The sequence below is a fragment of the Primulina tabacum genome, chromosome 14 (assembly GCF_025594145.1).
Source record: "Primulina tabacum isolate GXHZ01 chromosome 14, ASM2559414v2, whole genome shotgun sequence".
NCBI lineage: Eukaryota > Viridiplantae > Streptophyta > Magnoliopsida > Lamiales > Gesneriaceae > Primulina > Primulina tabacum.
In genome coordinates, this window is record NC_134563.1 from 33,591,917 (window position 1) to 33,614,091 (window position 22,175).

A 22,175-nucleotide genomic window follows, 5' to 3' on the forward strand; every position below is an offset into this window, starting at 1 on the left:
TGTGAGGAGGGCAAAATGGTGCGTGGTTAAATCCCAGCCGTCAAAACTTGGACAGGCCCCGTGCGAATAATGGGCTGAGCCCAAATCGTAGTTGAATACACACTATGCAAGGGAATAATACAAGAGACAGTTCGGGCCTAGATTATCTAATGTTTACTAAAATGAGTAATATAAATTTTAAAAATATATATATATATATATATATCTGTCAAAAAAAATTTATATATATAAGAAGAATATGTAATATGTGGTGATAAAATATGTTGTTTTGATTTGATTTGTATGAATAGGATTAAGTAATAATTTTTTGATGTTCTGTCCAAAATATTTCTTAGATTTTTTAATAAAAAAACAAAAAATAATAAAATAAACTCTTCAAGTCATAATGCAATTTGTTTCCCAAAAAAATCGACCAATACTATATGTGCTCCAAAAAAGTCCAGATTTTGTGTATTATAGGTCACTCTGACATTGAAAAGAGTCGTTTGTCGAAGCGTGCGACTTCAAATTCGTTTAAAAACGAGAGATTTTGTCAAATAAATCATATTGATCAAAAGAGAAATCAATTTCCAGACGTCTTTGTGGATGTGGAATCGCAGCATTCGATTTGTTAGACACCATGTATGAAGTTCTATGTTCTGCCAGATCTTGGTGAGTTTGGGGTGGTTTGTTTTTCAGACAAGGACCGGTGAAATTATGGAAAAAAGTTGAAGAACATTTTTGGAAAATGGTTTTCTATTATGACTATGGTAATAAGCGTGATTGACAAACAACCAAGGATCCGTTTTAACCCAAGTCCACTTTTTTCCTCCCCCGGCTTAAGTATTTCGTGAGCCAATGAAAAAACGAGAAAAACATGAGATAATTAATTTATTGATCATGGGATATCACCCATAGTCCCATAATTTGTTTAATTAATTCATTTAATACACATTCCCAAGCAATCATAATAATTAATGCACCGACACACGCGTTACGTTCTTGTATAATATTTTTTATAATTCATTTTGTTTATATTTAAAAGAGGATCAAAATATAACTTTTTACAATTCATGTAGTTTATATTTACATGAGGATCAAAATATAATTATAAGAAATAGTAAGATATTACACTATAATTTTGATATATAAAATAATAAATAAATAGAAAAATAAAAGAATAAAAAAATAACATCAATAAGAATTGAACATATAACTTAATTTCTAAGAAACAATGACTCTATCCGCTGAAGTACATATGACTTAAGTTTTAGCATTTTATTAATATATATAATTATTAAAATAGACCATGACACCAAAGTTAGTTATTCAAAGTATCTCAAACTTAATAAAATCATATAGATAATATAGATAACACGAAAATGCTCATAATTTTAATTTTGTTAATGAATAATGTACCTAAATATCATTCATCCAAATAAGACGGGTTTCTTAGACTAACATTTGTTTATTTTAAAATGACATTTGAAAATGAAGTAAAGATATATATTATACATTAATAATTGAAATTGTTTCAATTAAAATTTGGCTAAATTATACACGAGCTTTACTTTATACGCTTATGTTTCACTAAAACAAGATATATAATTGGCAACAATATCAAGGTCTTCACTGCTAAACCTCTGAATTTTCCTCAGATAAACTACAAATTCTGCAGAGAAGTCTTTAGGAAACACAAATAACAAAAATTAGAAGTAGATAGCAGATCAAGCAAGAGCTGCTGCACTCCTAACTCAGAAATGGCTATCAAATAACTGAATAAAATAGAAGGCTTCTTCTCAAGTAGCGAACAACTCTTACCAGCAAATACAAGATATGCGGAAACCCAAAAAATCATAAAGATCAACGATACCGGCGTAGAGACAGAGTCTGGTTCCTCTTCCAGGTAGCTCTTCTTGAAGGACGAGCTTTGTGATGCAGATGGCCTTTTCCTCGGAGACCCCTGAACTTCTTTCCAGCAGATGTAAGCCCCCGAAGCTCCCTGTGTTTGTGGACGGGATCGCAGATCCAGTTGATCCTTGGGTCTTTCCGGATTGTCGTATGGGCTGGATCAATCAGAATAACTTCAAAGTACTTGTATGTTGAATCCTACATCATTAGCAGTTAGCACACAATATTAAATGAGTATCTGAAGATGTATTGAGAAAACGGAGCAGTGTTAACTTGACACGTGCCAGAAACAACTTTGATAGTCCTTAAATGACCAACACACTGGCACCAGGATAGAATTCCTCAAGGCTAGTTCGGTCGCATCTACGTGGGGCAAAAAGAAAAAAACACAGCAGTGTTAACTTGACAGGTGCCAGAAACAACTTTGATGATCATCAAATCACCAACACACTGGCACCAGGATAGAATTCCTCAAGGCTAGTTCGATCGCACTATGTGGGGCAAAAAGTAATCTCCCAGTATTTGCACAAGCAGATTTTACTTGAGATTTTAGTGCACCATGACGCATCGATAATGTTCCAGAAAACAAAATAAATGAATCTAATTAAATGTTTTTAAAGTGTGAACCTCATTAATCCAATACGAATTCAGAACCCTCAGGCCACCCAGTTTCCTCCCTGCCCTCTCCTCCGCAACAGACCGCTTGCTGCGCTGGAATTTCAGTTGAGTAACACCCTGGTTAGTGGGCTTACCATAGACAATACCTTTCGGCACTGGCCTCTTCCTTCCACCACGTCTAACACGAACACGGTAGATCACATAACCCTGTAGGCATAAGTCAGCCAAATTACACATCGGAAATAAATGATAAAGATATTCATTAATGCTATAATAATAATCAGTAAACTTCAAAAAGGGATCACAGATGAAGTATTCTGATCAGACCTTAAGACAGATGTTGAATTTTAAAAAATCAGACAAGAAGAAAAAAAACAGGCATGTAATATCTGCATCACAATCAAAACATTTTGTAACTCCTAGGATCCAAGTGACTAAAAGTCAAAAGAAGCGCAACAACTCCTAACCTCAATATTCCTACATTGACATTAGTTGTTTCTCACAAGACCCAAGAAATGTTAAAAAATTGACAAGACTGAACGCTTTAAAAAAAATAAGAATGCCAACCACAAAACTACTTTTCCTACCGCAAAAACATGCACCTATTTTTTTCAAAAAAACTTTCAAGTATACACGATTATCACTAATAACATGACACATAAAAGAACAGATCCCATAATTATGATTGGACGAACGTCATCACTGCAAGTTTGCAACAAGCACGCCAGAAATGTAGTATCCTAAGTCAGAGCAAAGACAAAGAGAAACGAGATAAAATAACGAGAGCAGTCAGATACACACTTGCTTGGCCTTGTAACCGAGGCGTCTGGCCTTGTCGGGACGCGTGGAATGCGTAACACGTACAACAGCCGGAAGCTGACGGTACTCCCAGCATCTAACCCTCAGCAAGAACCTCATCACATCCGATTGCTTCTTCTTCCACAGCTCCGACACGTAAGTGTAGGCACCTGCAGAAAGACCACAGATAACCCAAATCAATCAGCATTCCAACCGATTGGAAACCTTAAATGTGACATGAGAAGAGAAACATGATCACATTAATGGAGGTCTAGGTCCTGGGGTTTTGGGGCTAAACGTACCCATTGCACGGCAGCTGAGTTCGGAGGAAGATGATGACGACCAGCTGAAATTAGGGTTTAGAGGATAGCTTCGAGGTTGTTGTGGGCTTAGCTGATTGGTGGGCTTGATTAGTTAGTGCAGCCATCCTTCTAATCGATCGAATTATTTTTCACGGTGAAAATCGAATCGAATTAAAATCGATTAATTCAGTCTGTTACCAAATAAATCGATTGGTTTTTTAAAAAAAAATTGTAATTTTACTTTAATTATATATTTAATTTTTTAGTATTACAATCTACACAAATGCATAAACCATAAAATCACACAAATCTTAAATGTATAAATTTTGTTTGAATACAATTAATACATATTATATTGATTTTAAAATTAAAAAATAAAAAATATATATAAATTGATAAATTAAAAAAATTATGAAATAATAGTATTTATTATATCGGTTAATTCGGTTAACCGATTTCAAAATTTTGAAAATCGTAACCGAACCGAATTAACCGATATAACCGAATTTTTTAATTTGAAAATCGAATTTCTGAAATAATCGAACCGAATTTCCGAATTGGCTTGGTTCAGTCGATTAATTCGGTTCAACCGAAATCTTGCTCGCCCCTACTTCTATGTGCAAGAGGATCCACCTAGGCCACAAATTATTTACAAAACGTCATATTTTTAGTAATGTACAGTTCATCAAATCAATTATAATTTTATAACTATCAATTTTATATTTCTCTCTAAAATAATGTAATTAATTACTAATTTTATTGTTAAGTTTTTGTAATACATTGCTGAAAAAATCTTTCAAAATATACACATATATTTGATGATGTAATTTGTAGGACCGAGTGCTTACCGCTTTATCAAAAGCTATAGCTGGTGGTAATGGTGCAACTCAAATCTTTTAAACCCCACAACAATTCAAGCACCATGGTTCGATCGCTTTACCAAGCAGGGCCAATTATTCCACCCAACAATCTCCCCCCAATAATTGCACACCTTGCAATCAATGGGAATCGAACCCATGACCTTGGCCCTGATACCAATTGTAGGACCGAGTGCTTACCGCTTTACCAAAAGTTATAGCTTGTGGTAATGGTGCAACTCAAATCTTTTAAACCGCACAACAACTCGAGCACCATGGTTCGATCGCTTTACCAAGCAGAGACAATTATTGCACCCAACATAATTATAACTTTTAACAAATATATTAGTTATTTATTTATATGATTTTTTTACGAAAATAACTAAAATTTATCAAAAGAACATACTTACATATTAAAATTTATTCAAGGAGAGATATATGGTTAAAAAATATCATACACCAATTCATATCAAACTAAAATTGATATTTTGTTTAAATTATTTAAAGGTAGACAAAATGTAAAAATTGTAAATTGACCATTATATCATTATTTTAAATAAAAAGAAGTGGATCATCTTCTTTTATTTAACTTCAAGCACCTTTTTTCACAAATAAATTCACTCTTTTAAAAAAAAATTAATACGATTTAAGGAGGGGTTTTGGTTTTTTATAGGAACTCAATCCTTTTCCGCAATTGAGAGAGAATTTTTTGTTGGATTAATTCTGTTTATGTAGCTTTTATGTGAATGATTATATGTCGAAGGTTGTTGGTTAAATTGAGCCCAAAATGAATTGTTCAACTAATGTTTCAGGTTGTTGGATTTCAATGTATCTAATATATTCTATGGCCTCTAGATCGCGTGATATCATGTTCTTTTTTATTTACTTTCATTACAGAAAATAGAAAATAGTTCTGAAGAGAAATTGGAGGATTATCTAAAAAAAACACATAGATTTGGAAGATCTGGACTCGTTCTTAGGACGTGTACGTTTCCGCTTAAGTTTTTAGTCAAATTCTTAATGAATTTGTATGATAGATTATGTGGTTTAAATATTTTCTCAACAAGTGGTATTAGAGTCACTCATACTTGAATCATTTAGATTCGTTTAAAATTTAGATATTTTTTTGTTCTTGAAATTTCTTTTATATAGCTTCGTATTTGAAAAATATTTTGGTTGAAAACAGATATTTTAAAAATTCAATTTGATAAAGAGATTTTGATTGAAAATTTTAAGGAATTGGTATAAAACTTCGATTTTTTATCTAGTTTTTGTTTTTAAAAAAATTATAGGAAAACTGAAAATCCGGGTAAAACTTTTCGCCAAAACCACGTCCAATAGTGGCCTAGACAGACGCATGCGCGCAGGGTAATTTTGTAGGGGGACCGCATGCCCAAAACAGTCGTAGACATGCATATGAGCAGTTTTGGGGAGCCTCGCGTGCCAAGTATGTTTTGGACAGCAGCAGGCGTACATGGGTGCCCCAGTTCGCGGCCCACCCAAAATATTTTTTTACGATTGAGTTTATTCGGTTTAAGTTTACATTGTCAATTATTCAAATAATGAAAATGTTATATGTATTTTAAAAGAGATTGATTGAAATAATATGTCGCCAAATTGATATATTTTGTGGAGATTAATTTTATTTTGAAATACAAAAAGATTTTGATATATGATATGATCTTTCCAAATGAATTGTAATATTTAATATAATTACATATACACTTTTTGTAGTAAACATGTGATTGTTGTACGATTTTTCATTTGAATAATAAATCAGCACAAATGAAGATTGTTATTTGATATGAAAGTTGATATCAGTGTTTGACTATTGTGTCATGATATCACTTACAAGTTAATCTTTTGTCCAAAGATAAAATATTAATGGAGTGTTCGATATCATTTTTATGAAGTTCACATTATTTGAATTTATTGATTATTTTATTTGGATATTTGATTGAGCACATACATTTGGCTTTTGTTCTCTAATCAGATTTGACTTTCTGCAAATATTCATCCCAACATAAATTATATTTCTATGTAAAATGGCTCGAACTTTGAATTATGGCGAGATAATTTACTGATAACTCTCAGTGTCGTGGATTTGGACATGATGATAATGGTCGACTCTCCTCCTGCCATTACTAATAATAGTATCTCTTATGAAACGAGAGAGTTTGAAAGGTGGGAGAGGTCAAATCGCATGTGTGTAATGATCATGAAGAGGTTTCATTTCAGAAACATTCAGGGGCACAATATCTAGTGACATTGCTACGGGTAAGGCTTTCCTTCATGAATTCGAAAAGAGGTTGTCTAAAATCGAAAAATATGAAATTGTTAAACTTCTGACAAGTCTCGTTTCAATGAGGTACACGAGTAAAGAAAACAGAGAGAGTACATCATGGAGCGTCTCGTCTTGCTTCAAGGTTAAAAGCCCTGAAGCTTGACATCTTTGAGGACTTACAGGTGAATTTAGTTTTTATATATCTTCTTCCACAGGTTCAATCAGTTTAAAGTGAGTTATAATTGTTATACAAAAATTTGGTCTTTAAACGTGCTCATCTCGCACCGTATTCATGTAGAGGAAATGTCGAAGCAAGACAAGAAAAAATATTTTCATCATGCCTCTACCTCGAAGGATAAAAGAATCTGCAGATACACGGCCTCTGAAGAAACAATCAAATAATCTTAGTGATTCTCAAAGTATTGGTTGTTTTTTTATGTAGCAATGACGAGCATATAAAGAAGCAATGTACAAATTATCATATTTGACGTGCTAAGAAAGTTTTACTTGAGGTCAATTTAACTTTAATGCAAGCTCACTACGAAAACAGCTATGAAAACGATGTGTAGCTTTCGGCCATCGAAAATTCCCACCATGGTTTATTCATGGGGAGCTGGTATTTGAGAGAGCTCATCGATTCACATAGTTGTCCAAGTACCAGTAGAAGATTCGGCAACTACCGTCGCCCCCACTTCTTCAGATGGGAACTCATAGATTCTTGTTCAACAACTCACATCAGTGTTTTAAACAGGATTGCCTAAGAGCTTCATCTACATTGGCGACGGAAACAAATTTGAAACAATAAGAAAATTTATATTATTGTTGAAGACTGAAATATATTTGGATCTTTTTGAAACATTTATTGTACCGTGTTTTAGACGGAATTTGGTTTTTATTTCTGCATTGGACATATTCAGTGATTCTTATTAAATTGAAAATGAAATATTCAATTTGTTTCATGATTCAAAATTGCTTGTATAGTCATAGGCTGATTTTGATATTGGAAGATTGTAGAATCATAAACCTCATAACTATATTTTTATGTCTTTTGTTCATGCATTAGCTAGAACGGCTAGTTCTAAGACAAATTGTAAAAGTAATATTACAACTTCTCTTATTGTTATTTCACATGTAAATATATCCGAATTCTCACTCATACTCTCGAAAAAATGTTCCAATTTATATAGTTTTAAATTCCAAGAATCAAATTAACGATCACGAACAATGATTCTATAAAAATTCGGGCGTGAGATATACAGTTTTTTATTTTTTACTTTTTTTAAATTTTTTTTTAAAAAAACTATATCTCTAATCTAACAATCATGAATACATCCAGTGTGTAATTAATGTAGTATCAACTTATCTAATTGCCATTAAACTGCAACTCTAAAAAACACTTCCAACGTTTCACAAATAGTGAAGTCCTATAGTTCTTATGGCAACCCATGGACAATATTTTTGGTTTGTATTAACAAATGAAGATACCTGAAAAACCACCAAGGCACATCTAATCTAATTTCCGATTCTGTTGAACTACATATGAATTTGCCATCACACTGAACAAATACAATACATGTTCATATAGAAAAATCACATTTTTTTACTAAAATATATGAAGCTTGTCTCATTAAGAATCTTTTGTTTTGTATTATCTACAAGTTACATAAACCTGTCTTCCAACTTCAAAATTTTTAGAAAATGAAAATAATTTATCAAGTTCGTTGATGGCTCCGGGGCTGAGGGACGACTGCTATTGTTTTTTGTTGCTGACACCCTTCCTATAGAAGACCGATTTACTCTATGGACAACATGCATGGATTCCCCACATTAGCCAGCCGCTTAGACATGGGAACTACTGACAAACCCCAATCCACGCCAACATGCGCTACAATATCGGGTTCGATGATTAAAGATTGTACAAAGAATCACACAAATTTAAGGCAGACTCCGTTTTCTTACATTGGTTGCTGGGCAGCAATTGTTGCTTATGAAGTTTGAAACCAAAGCGTAAGTAAATAGAGTAAATGGTGTCGATGGATAAGCCTAGTGCTTATTCGTCTGGTGCAAATAAATGACATTGCTTGTTATTCAAGTCACCATCCCGGAACCTACTTGCTTTTAATCCACTACTGTCATCTAACTAAAACACCTTTTAATTTGGTTTAAAAAAACCTTTTAATTAAATAGCCTCAGAACATTCGTGTTAAGCTTTTCACCAAAGCCAGATGTCCCCGTCTACACCTGTCTGGATGTAAAGTATAGAAGCGTTCAGTTATATATTTAAAAACCCTATAATTTATTTAAACATTAACTCGATTAGGTTGTTCTTGATTGTAAATAACCATTACAAAACAACTCAAACCGACAATCCAAAATTGGAATGAAGTATAGTAGGACCATACAACTGATATACGTGCTACACCATATCCAACCTTCTGTACAGAAGCAACTTTCATACCTCCGTCCTGTTATCTCATCATCAAAAGATCAATCAAACAAATACAAGACCAATGAAATTCGATGCTGACAGTACCATAAATTTTTTTAAAACTACCCAAAATTTTTGGAGTTCCGGGAACAAGCTGAAAAGCCAGTTGGTATTTTGGTCAAGGAAAAGGCACTGCTCAACTTGGAATGCTAAAAACTGTGTGCTTAACAAGAGTAATTTCCCTCCCAGGTCAATGAGCACCAGAATTTGAACATACGACAAAACGCTAGACCACGACAATAGCAATCTTTTTTCAAAGACGAACTGGGAAACCATAATAATTCAACCCAAAAATAATGGGACGTGCATATTTCAATGGAGGGGGTGATCAAGGAACGGAAAGTGAAAGAGTCAGCTTCATGCACCAACGCATAACCTTGTTTGAAAAAAGAGAGGCTTTTGCATGTGAGTAAACAGAGAAAAAATCAACTATCAAGATCACATCAACAGATACAGCTTCAACGTGTGGGCCAAAAAACGGTATTAGGACACCATAAAATGCCAGTTAACATGCCAGACATTTCATTTTCATAGTCGACTTGGTTTCTTAGGTCACCTATAATTTGAAATGAATCACAAAACAGAAGTACAATTTGAGTATGAAGCTTAAGGCAACCACAGAACAAAAAGACAATGGTAGGCATTAGACAATGATTCCAGAAAGTGACCATGGCCTCATCAGGAGCATCAGGAGCAATTTCATCTGGTAATATCCAGTCAAACATTAGGATGACATTAATTTTCCAATTAAGTTGCAAAAACATAAATTATGTCCCTTCTTTGGTAAGGGGCACAGACCCGAATTCTCAGGTCAGTTCATAAAAAACTCTCACAAGTAGAAAACAGCAAAATATTAACTCCGTAGCTTCTGCTTAGATATGTTTTGCCAAGTAGATCTAATGGATGGAAATGTATCATACACTAGAGTCTAAACCCACATTCTCTAAGAGAAGTACCTACATAGAAACATCCATTTATACCAATTGTTTTGCAGCACAAAGCCTCCTCCTGCAATCAGTCAGTCGTTGAAAGTTCAAACAATCAACCAACAAACAAATAAAACAAATCCACGCCTGCACTCCCATATAAAGGGGGAACACAGGCTAATGTCAAGAGGCAAAAACATTCCGAGGGAAGCAAATTGAATGCTCAAATACTATATCAGCACAATCACAGCACCTGCCTTACACGAACTAGGAAAAGAGATCAGAGAGTTAAAGAATGAAATTCAAATGGCGGTTGATAAGAATTTGTCAGATATTAAACATACCACCTGGGAACATACAATCCAAGACGTGCTCAGTCTGCTAAGATAAGTAGAGGTAAACATCAGCCTGCTTTCAAGTGTGTCAGGAGCTACAACCACTAGGAACAATCATAATTACAAGGAACAGAAGGCATAAAACTAAAACAGAAGCATGTCTAATAAAGCAGGCACAATGCAATCACATGGGTAATAGTGAGATAGACCAACACAAAGGTCAGCAACCAGAAACTGAAGCGTTCAAATATGTAGAAATTAAATTTAAGATAAAGCAAATAAAAACGTCAACAGACAGAATAGTCATACAAAAAGCACAACGAACAGAAGATTTTGTGAATCAGTAGTCCACCAGATGGCTGAATGAACAGAACCTCTCGCAACTCTCTGCAAATGTTAACATTACATCAAGGTTATGTGAGTCCCAAACTTCCAACAAGTAAATCATGGCAAGAGATAAGAAATCAGGATGAGAAGTGCTCCAACAAAGGGCCTGTCAAAATATTGCACAACGACAAAGAAATGAGTGTTATAATTTATTAAATAATCACTACAGCTACTTGAAAAAAAAACAAGCACGCATGGTAAAATTATATCACACACAAATACTATCTCAGAGGGGCCAAGACTCCCAACAAATGGTAGAGTAGATGCCCATGGGAACACAGATAGTTGTATCAGTCAGAATAGGCTATCTGCACAGACTCAAACATTTCACATGAGGACAAGAATCTATTATCCATGGATTAACAATTTATTTGGTTCTATTGTTTCCTAAGACCATGGCCAGGCATGACTCCCAAGCAGAAATTTATTTGTTTGCTTGCAGAAAATAAACTCGAACTCAATCAATAAAAAATGATTCGAGAAAAGGAACAAAGGCTCGTAGGTTCAGAGGAAATGTGATAAGACCATTTGATTCAGTTTATCTACGACTGTACACTAGGATGTCAAAACATTAAACCATTAACTAAGTGCAAGTCTAATTCACATCTTACATTTTACTAGCAGTGTTAATTATACAGCCATAGCATTTTTTAACCGTTGCTAATCAGTACAAGGCCAATATACCGTTGTTGTTAATCAGCACAAGTCAAATATACCCTAGTCCAACGCATATGCCATACAATGATTTCAGAGACAATATCATAATCACGAGGATAACCCTTAGCAGTTCCATTTCAGACGGCTATCTAATGAGATATCACTACCTGACGTAACCTGTTCCCATAATTGGCTGGCAAGCATGTGAAAAAACACAAATCAATCAGATATTGTGGCAATAAGAACAGAAGGTGAATTACTCCAATATGAATAAATTGATGAGGTGCTTACCTCCGATTTGGAAAGTGATCTTCATTGAACTAAGTCATCATTTCATTTCTGCCATGAAATTCTCATATTCAGCATCCTTATTGTAGTTATTTTTCTCAGGAGCGGATGGAGGGGGCGGTGCTGGAGGATTTGATGCCCAAGGAACATTACTCAAGCTATGAGAGGGGTCCACGGTCAACTGAGGCGTAGTAGGAGGAGGGAGAGGAGGGACAGCCCCATAATAAGCCGGATATCTATAAGGAGGTGCTGGGTATGTAGCTTGAGCATTTGGTGGCATGGAACCCATGGAATGACCATATATAAAGGTTGGGGCAGACTGAACAGGTGTATTGCTCTGAGATTGCATTCCAGGCGGGTAACTTTGCTGTGTCTCACCAGCAGATGGATAACTTTGCTGAGTATCACCAGATGACATAGCCTGTAACGGGGCGCTAGAAGCAGCTGGTGGCATTGGCGGTGGATGATATTGCATTCCAAACGGAGGAGGGGGTTGGCTTGGAACAGGAGGATACACGGCTGAACCTGGAGGTGGAGGAGGATAATGAGGATAAGAAGTATATAGAGGTGGTCCAGGTGGAACCCATGAAATTTGTGCCGCAGTATAGCTCCCAGGTGGCGCACCAGAAATTGGACCACCGACATTGTATTGCTGGGATGGGTAGGTACCACCAGGCTGATTTGGTGCAGGATATGGGGGTACTGCTGAAACTGGAGGTCCTGGTGGCACTGTTGGCTGAGGTGGTTTGCCAGCTACCCTCACAGCAATAGTCCTCCCATCTAATCTGTGGCCATTCATGCTTGCAATGGCATTATTAGCCTGTTGAACATCAGCATACTTAACAAATCCATAACCTTTACTCAGACCAGAGTCACGGTCTTTAATAACCTTAGCCATCACAATTTCACCAAAAGGTGAGAATAAATTTATCAAACCATCATCATCAAAAGTGGGCGGTAAGTACCCAATGTATAGATTTGTTTCATCATATTCCTTTGGCTTGAGTATATTAGTTCCCAAAGCAGCTTGTGTTGTGTTACTTGAAGTATGTGTACCACCTGCCCAAGGCGCTCCCGAGGTACCGGGTAGGGCAAGCGTTGCTGAGCTTTGCTTGATTGCGGACTCTGGACCGGTTCCTCCCAATTCTGCCAAGAAGTTTTGATATTCATCATCCATTTTCTTGCCTGTGGTATTCTTCACTGGGCAATCAATTGTAGGATGCCCACCATCACCGCATATCTTACAGAGTACATCGCTCTTAAAAGTTGAGGTTCGAGAAGGACATGCATATTGGCGATGTCCAGGCTCACCACACAGCCTACAAAATTCTTCATCCCTTATGGTGCCATTCAGGGCTGCAAGCTCCCTGAGTTGCTGCCTCTTGTGCTCATTAAGAACCTCATCAACAGGCTGCAAGAGCTTCTCCACCATACCCGCAGCAGCATCAAGTGAATCCTGAGTCTCGGCCTCCACCAACACATGCAAATCTTCATTCTCTGAAGGATCAGGCTTCAAATCCCTCTTCTGTTGCAGCCTACCCTCCTTTATAGAGCCTTTACCCCTGATAACAATCTTTGCTCCTGTCTCTCTTTCCATCCTCTTCTGGGTGTTTCCTCTCGGACCGATAATCAGCCCAATAAAATTATAACCAGGGTATTCCTTCATCGGAATATAGAGCTTCTTATAAAGCTTCGGCGGCCTATAATCCGCAGGTGGCTTAAAGGCCGGATTCTTCTTAATAATCTGTGATATTATTTCTTGCCTCTCCCTATTCAATTTCTCACGGGCCCGATACTCCCTAGTGTTTATCCTAATGCCCAAGTTATCATAAACAGGCTCAGGAGAGGGTGACCTAGCGCCCTCCGGTCTATCGTCCAAAAGCATACCAGATTGCAATTTACGACTGATTTCAAGTAACCTACTATTCAAAGCCTGAACCTCGGGATCAAACTCAATACCCCCAGTGAAATCTTTCATAAAATCAGGCAACTGAACCACGGGCTTGGGTTCATCATCTGCCCACCTGGATCTCCGCTTCCTCCCTCCAGTACCGTTATTGCCATCACCACCTCCGTCATTCCCAGCACCATCGTTGCTCGACTCACTCGGAGGAGGGTCCCACCGGGACCTCCTCTTCCTCCGGCTAGTGGTCTCTTCCTCGCCACCGGAAAAATCCTTGTCGGTCCCGCTGTTTGTGTTGGTCAGCCCGTTTCCTGAAATCAACTGTTTCGGAAGATTCAATTTCGATAGACACTCTCCTACCCCAGGATCTCCGTTCTCGGGAAACAAAATCGACGAATCGTGAGCTTTCCCTAGGGTTTCGTGTTGATGATTATCGAGGTAATTGCATAACTTATCGTCCGTATGAGGCGATTGAAGCTGGGATCGGAGCTGTGACTGCGGCGGTGAATCCATATAATTGGATTGAATGGTGTCCATTGCAGAAGTAGAGAAGAAGGGTTTAAGATTGAGAGTAGTGGGGTTGCGACGCGGAGACGAAAACATAGGACGGGTATGAAATATAAACTTGGAGATTTAGGGTTAGATTCGGATCATGGGTCCCGATCCGATTCCCCTAACCCCTGGGCCCTGTTATGTAAATGATAATAATAAATATTTTACTTTTGCTTGTTTGTTTCTTTTTTCATTTTTCTTTTTCAGACGAAATATTCGAATGATATTTTTAATAGAACTCTTATTAAATACAAAATAATTAGAGGACATTTATGTATTTATAATCATAAGAACAAATCATATTAGATATTTAATAGTAGGAGTTAGAGAGAAATACAAGTCCATTTTACATATATCAAGTCGTGAAAATAGTCAACCAACACTTATTTTATGTGATCCAAATCTAATTCATTTTGATATCTCAACATCAAATTTTTAAAATTTTTTTTATCTTTATGCTTATGTATTTTCTTGTATAGTACAAAGTAATCCGGTGCATATTTCGCGCACGTGTGAATATCTTAAAGAAATGGCAAAAACTTATGTGAGACGGTCTCACGGGTCATATTTTTTTAGACGGATCTCTTACTTGGGTCATCCATGAAAAAAGTATTACTTTTTATGCTAAGAGTATTACTTTTTATTGTGAATATCGGTAGAGTTGAATCGTCTCATAGATAAAGATAGATCGTCTTACTCCAAAGAAAAATATTTGACAGCAATATTATTATTTTTACTTTGAAATATTTGAAATCGTTTTTTTTTTTGAAAATATGACTTAAATCTCTCCATGTACCTTTTATTTTAGGATACCAAAGTGTAAGATCCACACACACAACAAATCGTGCCGGGAAATAACTCAAAACGGCAAAAATAATTCAAATTATTGATAAAATTATTTATTCTCGAGATCGTCCGAACACACGAATAGATAGATACTTAAATCGATCTAAATCAATCATTCCGGACCATACTCAATAGGCCTCTTAACCACATACGGCCCAATTTTCCAATTGTCTCGATCCTTACACCCGTCGAGTAAAGCCGACAACTCGTAGGGCGGAGCATCGGTGGCAAGCCACTGATACACATAGAAGATGGACTTGCTGCAGCCTTTATGAGGCCCAGTAGAGGTTACCTCAATGTAATCACAGTACCACCCGTGATGATCCCCTGATCCATCAGAAGTCACGTTCGGCCTGCAAATGGGTGACCCAATACATGGGCCTAGGCCCGTGAAGATGTCGGTGTTGGACCGCTCAAAGTACTAGTGTTTCGGGCCCATTATCCCCCAATTCCTGAGATTTGAAATCCAAACCGAATTGCCAGTTGAATCGCCCAAAGTGACGGAGATTTTGGCGTCAGTTCCTGCCTTTATGACCGATCCGGTTTGAACGCTCAGCGTGTACACACATTCATTCTGCTAAATGCAACACAAGATTATTCTTTTGTACATACAAGAAACATCAGACATAAATGTTTCAAATTTGGAATACGGCGTCGGGGGTTCGAGACATAATCGTAACCAAACCATCTCTCAACTCAAAAAAAAATAAAAATTAGAGGACATGAGAACACGGTTACCTAGCCGAAACATGGTTAGAACAACATTTACTAATTGATTAAAGATCACGTTGTTATAGTTTGAAAACATTTTTAGCTCACAAACATATATTTTGCAGATATAAAAGATCCACCTCTAATCATCATAAATGGCTCAGATTGAGATCCAACAACATATATCATTCATGATCATGTTCCAATACAAAGGATCACTGATTATAAGAAATAATGTAGCACTTACAGACGAGTCAGCCGCACATGTGAAGACGAGAAGGAGCAGCACAAGTGGGAAGAATTTGGGAGTTGTCAACTTTTTAAGATAGTGGCGGTGATTTCTATTGTATTTGCAGAGTAATTTATAAGCATCGAGATCAGAACACTACTCCAACTAATGGGAGCCTAGCTCATGAATTAGTACTTTAGGCACTATCGATGCCTGGATACTCCAATGGCTCGAGTTTCAGTATTATAGGATTTCAATTTAATTTGAAGTTTTATTTTTGTTTTATTTTTAAAATAAAAGGATTGTTTGAAAAAAAGGTATTTTGAGAAAAAATATTGGTATGTTGTGAAATACTGAAGTATCCCAAAGTTATATTATTTTATGAGACGAATCAAGTTAATTCATACTTAAAGTGAAAAGTAATATTTTTAGTATAAAAAATAATATTTTTCTATGAAACGGATCGAGTTGGAAACATGTCTCACAAAATTAACTTGTGAGACTTTATCACATTACCTTTTGTGCAATATACATGTGTGGCATTCTTTTTCTTTTAAGATTAGATATCTTGTAAGACGGTCTCACGGATCTTTATTTGTGAGACGGGTCATCCTACCGATATTCACAATAAAAAGTAATACTCTTAGCATAAAAAGTAATACTTTTTCATGGATGACCTAAATAAGAGATTTGTCTCACAAATACGACCCGTGAGACCGTCTCACACAAGTTTTTGCCTTCTTTTAAACGGTAGTGCCTAGTAGGACATTCTAATCTAAAAAATATAAATAAAATTTTCTAGTGGGACCCACGAGCCACCATGTAAGTGTCTTGAAAAACTGTATAACAGATGTATTTTGTGAGACAATCAATTTGATTCATGATTAAAGTGAAAAGTAATACTATTAGGCTGCGTTTGGTTGCAGGATAAAATAAACTAATGATTAGTAAGTAAATGATAAAGAAAATGATTGTTGTAGAAATGTAATGTATGATAGTATGTTTGGTAAGATTTTTAAGTATAGGATAATTTTGAAATTTTTGATGAAATGACAAAATTGCACTTCCTCTTTTATTTTTCTTCTTCCACTCCGATGGCGGCGGTCCGGCGGTGGTCCGACGGCGACGGCGGTGGCTGTGCGGCGGTCCGGTGAAGGCTGTGCAGTGGCGTCCGGCGAATTTCCGGCGAGGGCGACGGCGGCGAATGTCCGGCGAGGGGGGCGGCGGCGACAGTCCGGCAAGGGCGGCGGCGGCGGTCCGGCAGCCGAGGTGGTTCAATAGCGGTGAAGGAAGAAGGGTAATATTGGAAAGAGAGTAGGGATAGAGGAGGGATTAATAATCCTTCGGAGGAAGGAGTTATTATTTAATCACACATAATACCACCTAATCACTTGTAGGAGAGATTGAGCTGGATAAATAAAAATCGTACCAAACGCAGGATAAAGTGTGATAAAATAATCAATCCTACCTAATCCTATCTACCAAACGCAGCATTAATATAAAGAATGATATTTTTCATGAATTGGATTGGATTTAAGACTCGTCTCACAATCTATATATGTATGTATGTATGCCTAATCTGTAACAAGTCAAGGTAATAATCACAAAAAATCAATTTTTAATTTATATATTTAATGAACATGACATGATGAATTATATGTCTCTGTTATTTATCCATTATCCCGACCCGACCTACAAGAGTGGGCCAAAAGACTTATATGTGGTTGCAAGAATTTAATTACATGTAAAAATCGACGACTCGAGTGCAAATTATAACGTAGAACTGGTTGTAAAAAAAAATCGTTGCAAATATTTTCCAGTTTATCGTTGTCGACAAAAAATTGAACGAATTGTTATTTGCAAGCAGGCCTCCGGGGAGTTGTAATCAGACATAAACAAATATTTTATTTTATGGCCCAAAAACAAAAGGCAACATGTTCATGATATCCTGTTATAAATACAAATATCAGGTAACAAGCAGTAGGACTCAACACAAGAAATTTTACAATGCTTGGTGACTCGATCTATTTCCAATCAACATCCATCGGGTACAAGCACAACAGATCCTGTAGTTTTTCGGCTCTCAAGATCAGAATGTGCTTGTGCTGCCTGGGATAAAGGGTAAGTATGATTTATACGAACACGTAGTACGCCTGATACTACGTTGGCAAAGACTTCTCCAGCAGCTTCGAGCAGTTGGTCTCGAGTAACATTGTAGTGCATCAGTGTAGGCCTTGTCAAGAAAAGAGATTTAGCTGCAAGAGCCGACAAAGGCACTGGATCTGGAGCACCTGATGCCTGCCCAAAGCTGACCATGTATCCAGCAAATTTCAAGCATGCCAATGAGCCCTGATTACATAACACGACATTAGATTCTAACAGGGAAAAATAAGTTCCAACGAGATTTATGCACGGTCTTGTGCTGCAGTACCACAAGCTTTTAAAACCAAAGATCTTTAGTAGTGTTTTTTCAGTTCAAGAATCTGGTAAACTTTGACCAAGTGATCATGGCGTGTGATGCTACAGAAGTAAAAAAACATGAAGAAAGGGAGATATGACCTTGATCAACCTTACTCCATAGAAATATCGTATCCTGATTCTTAACGAAGTTTATGCTAACGCAAACTGCAAAGGAGAACCCCCAAACCAAATGCATGATACGTGTTCAAAACCCCAGATACATAATATCGATTCATCGTCCAAGTTCCAGGGGCGTGAATTCGCATTTGCATAATGACCATGGCCTTGGAAACTAAAACCAGAATCCAGCTGAAGAAATGAGGGTTGATTTTGGAGAGAGGAGAGTGATCACAATATCAAGAACTGCTCATGTTTGGAATGCCTGGATCGTGGGTATAAACCTTTTTGTTTGATTAGGATTGAAGTAAAAAAGGGCACTAAAACTGTGCAGGAAGCCCCAGACTTGGCCAAGTCCATGAATCATACTCAACTTGATCAAAAGTGAAATGCATTCTAACTCACATTTATCACCTGCGACCCAAACAAATTTCGGCGACAACATAATCCTCTATTAACCGTTCTAGTATTTCAATCTACAACTAAGAACGCACACCCTTTACCTCAAAAGTGTCTTTTCCAACCGAATCATAGACAACCTCAACACCTTTCCCAGATGTAATCTCTTGGATACGGGTAACAAAATCTTCATCCTTGTACACTATGGTATGGTGACACCCATCTTCTTTTGCTTGAGCCGCCTTCTCTTTAGTTGAGACAGCTCCAATTACTGTGGCGCCACATGCATTTGCCCATTGGCACAACAGAGACCCCACTCCACCAGCAGCTGCATGAACGAGGACTGTGTGTCCCAGTTCAACCTGTAAAAAACACGAGGAACGCTAGATAAAAACAGAAAATCTGCATAAAAAGGGATAAAATAAGTGCTGGTCTTATAGAAAACATAAAATCATGCCACTTTAATTGTATCACTCAAGCATATCATGCCCCTCGAATAATGCCAGAACAAAATTAAGACGAAGCTGCAACAAATTTTTATCAGATAATTGGTACCAACCAACGTAATAAGTAAAAAACACAAGAATACAAGATTGCATCTGGCTGCAAGAATTGTGCTATGAATTCTACGTTTTTAATCAATGACGAATTTATCCCAACATTTAAGATGTACAGATGTCTCGATGGAGTGAAAAAAAAGAATTTCAAATCTTTATATTACACAAATTAATCTATTTTTTTCTTTAAAAAAAATTTAAACCATTTGATGGATCAAAAAATAAGAACTTCAAATGCATAATCGAATCTATTGATGAGAAAATACAATAAAAAAAATTCAGCATCCACTTCTTGCCTAAATACCAGATAACAAACTAAAAGCTTTGGCAATGATAATCTATAGAACGACTTACTTTGAAGCATCGTCGGACAAGAAACTGAGCAGTCATTCCCTTGAGCATGATGGCAGCTGCAGTGGTGGGATCAATAGAAGGAGGCACCGGAACCACTTTGTCCGCAGGAAGAATCTGTTCCTCTGCGTAAGAACCCATTGGATTACCAGCATAAGCGACGAGATCTCCCACTTTTCTACCAGTAAGTCCGGGTCCAACAGCAGTCACAACGCCGACACCTTCCATACCTATCATCAAACATTTTAAGATAACTTGGCGCTTAAAATCCATAATTCAGGAGCAGGTTGTGACGATAAATGATTATCTGTGTTGTTAATGCATATTCTTCTATGAAAACAAATGAAAACTGTAGCTGTTTCAAATAGGAACAAAAAGCTAAAACCACTGATTATGTTAATAATTACAGAGTATCTCTTGCCAAGTATGGGGTCAAAAGGTCATTTCACTAACTGTACCAATCTGTAGTGATTAATATTTGTATCAAACAAATTCTTATAAAAAAATATATATTCATGTCAGCCTATAATAGTAAAGAGAGGAGAGTGAATTGGACCTGGGGTGAAGGGTAATGTTGAAGCCTTGTAAACCCCTTTTCGAAAATAAACATCAATGAAGTTAACACCAATGGCCTTATTTTTCACTTTAATTTCTCCATTCTTCGGTTCACCTATTTCCACATCTTCCCATTTGAGGACCTATCATTCAATATTAACAGCAGTAAATTGTAGCATTTTATAAACTCTACTCCACATCAATACTATCAAAGATCAGTATTCATTCTACCATACAAAGAAACCCTTTGCACTAACAAAAATTGGGTCCTTCTAAGTGAAAATGGTAACCAGGAGTCACTCAAATTTGAGTTCAATGTTGCTGATTCAAGTTCGACCTACAACTTCCAAGCCACACAATATAACTAACTTTAAGTCGCATCTTAGTCACTGGCAGAATTTAAACCTCATAGGTGCAACATACTGCAAAGGCAGGCTAGATCCCCCTAAGATGACAAAGACCTCCTGCTCAGCTACATATACCTACACCAGTAATTGAACCCAGAACCCTATGATGATAAACATAAAACATCCCTTATTTTTTTAATTGCAGATTAAGGTACATAAGTGGTTGCATCATCTAATTATATGCAGTGATTGGAGACAAACAAGGGAAAATGCGGTCTTGAAATCACGTTGAGAAAACAAAAATAGACATCATCGCATCATTTAAAAAAAAAAAACAAATTTCCATAACTATTAAAACACCAGGTGTTTCAGCAACCCTTAGAAAATGATTTCAACAAGTGAAATAGGCAGACCATCTTTTCCAAACAAAATGATTTCAGTTCATGCCTAACATGAAATGTAATTCCCGAACTCCAAACATTTTACGCTAAAAAAAGACACCCTCGAGCCACTTCCGAGATGAACTGTTCCAACTTCCAAGAACCACAAACTCAGCCACTTCGAATGAGAACTACATCAGATTTCCTTGTGCAGCGATCACCCACCGATGAACGGACAAATTCTCAGTTTAGCTCCAAATCACACTCTATCAGCCCTTCTCCCCCCTCGAACTAGGGACCTCTAAGAAATTGTTCCGACTGTTCTCCTCCACAAAAGCCAAGAAACCAATTTTCACGAAGCATATACTCAGTCCAAACACAGAGACAGTGTCCCAGTACAACAAACTATAAATCTCATAAAATGTAAAGCAAACCAAGAAGAAAGAAAGGAAGAAAAGAAGGGACACATACCTCGGGTCCACCTAACTCATGAACCCTGATGGCTTTCACCATTTTAGATTCTGTAGTTGCAGAGACGGAGAGGTCTCTCGCTTGTGTCTTGAATGCAAAGGGAGAGGTTTGGCAAAGGATCTCCGTTAGCCTATTGATTGAAGATCTTGCGAGAAAACGAGTATCTAAATGGTGGAGCGATTGGCGAACTGTGGCAGCCTGACCCATGTATGCATTTCTCCGGATGGCACTTGTCAATGTGATTTGTTAGACAATCTGATTAGTCCAAAATAAATACAAAGCTAATATATTTATTTCAATTCAATTGAAACAATAAAAAATGAATGCAAATTCGAATCCCTTTGACGCAAAATTAAATCAATGAAACACAAATTTTCTGTAGTTCTACATTTTTCATTGTATATAATATAAATAATATAATATGATTTTGGATGGTATTTGTTTTATTTGGTTTATCAGCATTTTGT

General features: G+C 36.7%; 3 protein-coding genes and 2 long non-coding RNA genes across 8 annotated transcripts; 1 reads left to right on the forward strand and 4 right to left on the reverse strand.

Annotated features, from left to right (window-relative positions):
* Positions 1-1,607: 1,607 nt before the first annotated feature.
* On the reverse strand, positions 1,608-3,729 carry LOC142525411 (large ribosomal subunit protein eL15-like). Its single transcript, XM_075629699.1, has 4 exons — positions 3,609-3,729; positions 3,310-3,476; positions 2,518-2,715; positions 1,608-2,088 (listed from the first exon to the last, which is right to left on the reverse strand). Exons 1-4 carry the CDS (start codon positions 3,610-3,612, stop codon positions 1,843-1,845), a joined length of 615 nt encoding a protein of 204 aa, XP_075485814.1. The 5' UTR covers positions 3,613-3,729; the 3' UTR covers positions 1,608-1,842.
* A 6,007-nt stretch (positions 3,730-9,736) lies between these two features.
* Positions 9,737-14,357, reverse strand: LOC142523627 (splicing factor-like protein 1). 4 transcript variants are annotated; one of them, XR_012814786.1, is made up of 3 exons: positions 11,834-14,357; positions 11,710-11,735; positions 9,737-10,991 (listed from the first exon to the last, which is right to left on the reverse strand). XR_012814786.1 is itself a non-coding variant. In XM_075627330.1 (2 exons), the coding sequence occupies exon 1, from the start codon at positions 14,334-14,336 to the stop codon at positions 11,871-11,873; it is 2,466 nt and encodes an 821-aa protein (XP_075483445.1). In that variant the 5' UTR covers positions 14,337-14,357; the 3' UTR covers positions 9,737-10,991; positions 11,834-11,870. The 4 variants fall into 4 exon arrangements, 2 of the variants coding, with proteins under 2 accessions (XP_075483445.1, XP_075483444.1); XR_012814785.1 differs by having other exon boundaries at positions 11,710-14,357; XM_075627330.1 differs by lacking the exon at positions 11,710-11,735.
* Positions 14,358-15,532: 1,175 nt separating this feature from the next.
* On the reverse strand, positions 15,533-16,317 carry LOC142524911 (uncharacterized). Its single transcript, XR_012814988.1, has 2 exons — positions 16,090-16,317; positions 15,533-15,705 (listed from the first exon to the last, which is right to left on the reverse strand). It is a non-coding gene; the product is annotated as an uncharacterized LOC142524911 (long non-coding RNA).
* A 660-nt stretch (positions 16,318-16,977) lies between these two features.
* On the forward strand, positions 16,978-17,529 carry LOC142525388 (uncharacterized). Its single transcript, XR_012815062.1, has 2 exons — positions 16,978-17,185; positions 17,228-17,529. It is a non-coding gene; the product is annotated as an uncharacterized LOC142525388 (long non-coding RNA).
* Positions 17,530-17,956: 427 nt separating this feature from the next.
* LOC142524624 (uncharacterized) lies at positions 17,957-21,965 on the reverse strand. The gene is made up of 5 exons (XM_075628665.1): positions 21,709-21,965; positions 20,512-20,653; positions 19,959-20,185; positions 19,152-19,409; positions 17,957-18,420 (listed from the first exon to the last, which is right to left on the reverse strand). The coding sequence occupies exons 1-5, from the start codon at positions 21,913-21,915 to the stop codon at positions 18,106-18,108; spliced, it is 1,149 nt and encodes a 382-aa protein (XP_075484780.1). The 5' UTR covers positions 21,916-21,965; the 3' UTR covers positions 17,957-18,105.
* Between the last annotated feature and the right edge of the window lie 210 nt (positions 21,966-22,175).

Bases quoted from the DNA above. Each gene is read 5' to 3' on its own strand.
- LOC142525411 (XM_075629699.1), bottom strand. The intron at 2,716-3,309 runs GTGTGTATCTGA...TTATGCCTACAG, and splicing joins TCGGTTACAAGGCCAAGCAA to GGTTATGTGATCTACCGTGT. The intron at 2,089-2,517 runs GTTCACACTTTA...CTAATGATGTAG, and splicing joins ATTCGTATTGGATTAATGAG to GATTCAACATACAAGTACTT.
- LOC142523627 (XM_075627330.1), bottom strand. From the start codon at position 14,336: ATGTTTTCGTCTCCGCGTCGCAACCCCACTACTCTCAATCTTAAACCC.
- LOC142524624 (XM_075628665.1), bottom strand. From the start codon at position 21,915: ATGGGTCAGGCTGCCACAGTTCGCCAATCGCTCCACCATTTAGATACT. The intron at 20,186-20,511 runs GTCCAATTCACT...GTTTGATGATAG, and splicing joins AACATTACCCTTCACCCCAG to GTATGGAAGGTGTCGGCGTT. The intron at 19,410-19,958 runs GTAAGTCGTTCT...TGTTTTTTACAG, and splicing joins TTGTCCGACGATGCTTCAAA to GTTGAACTGGGACACACAGT.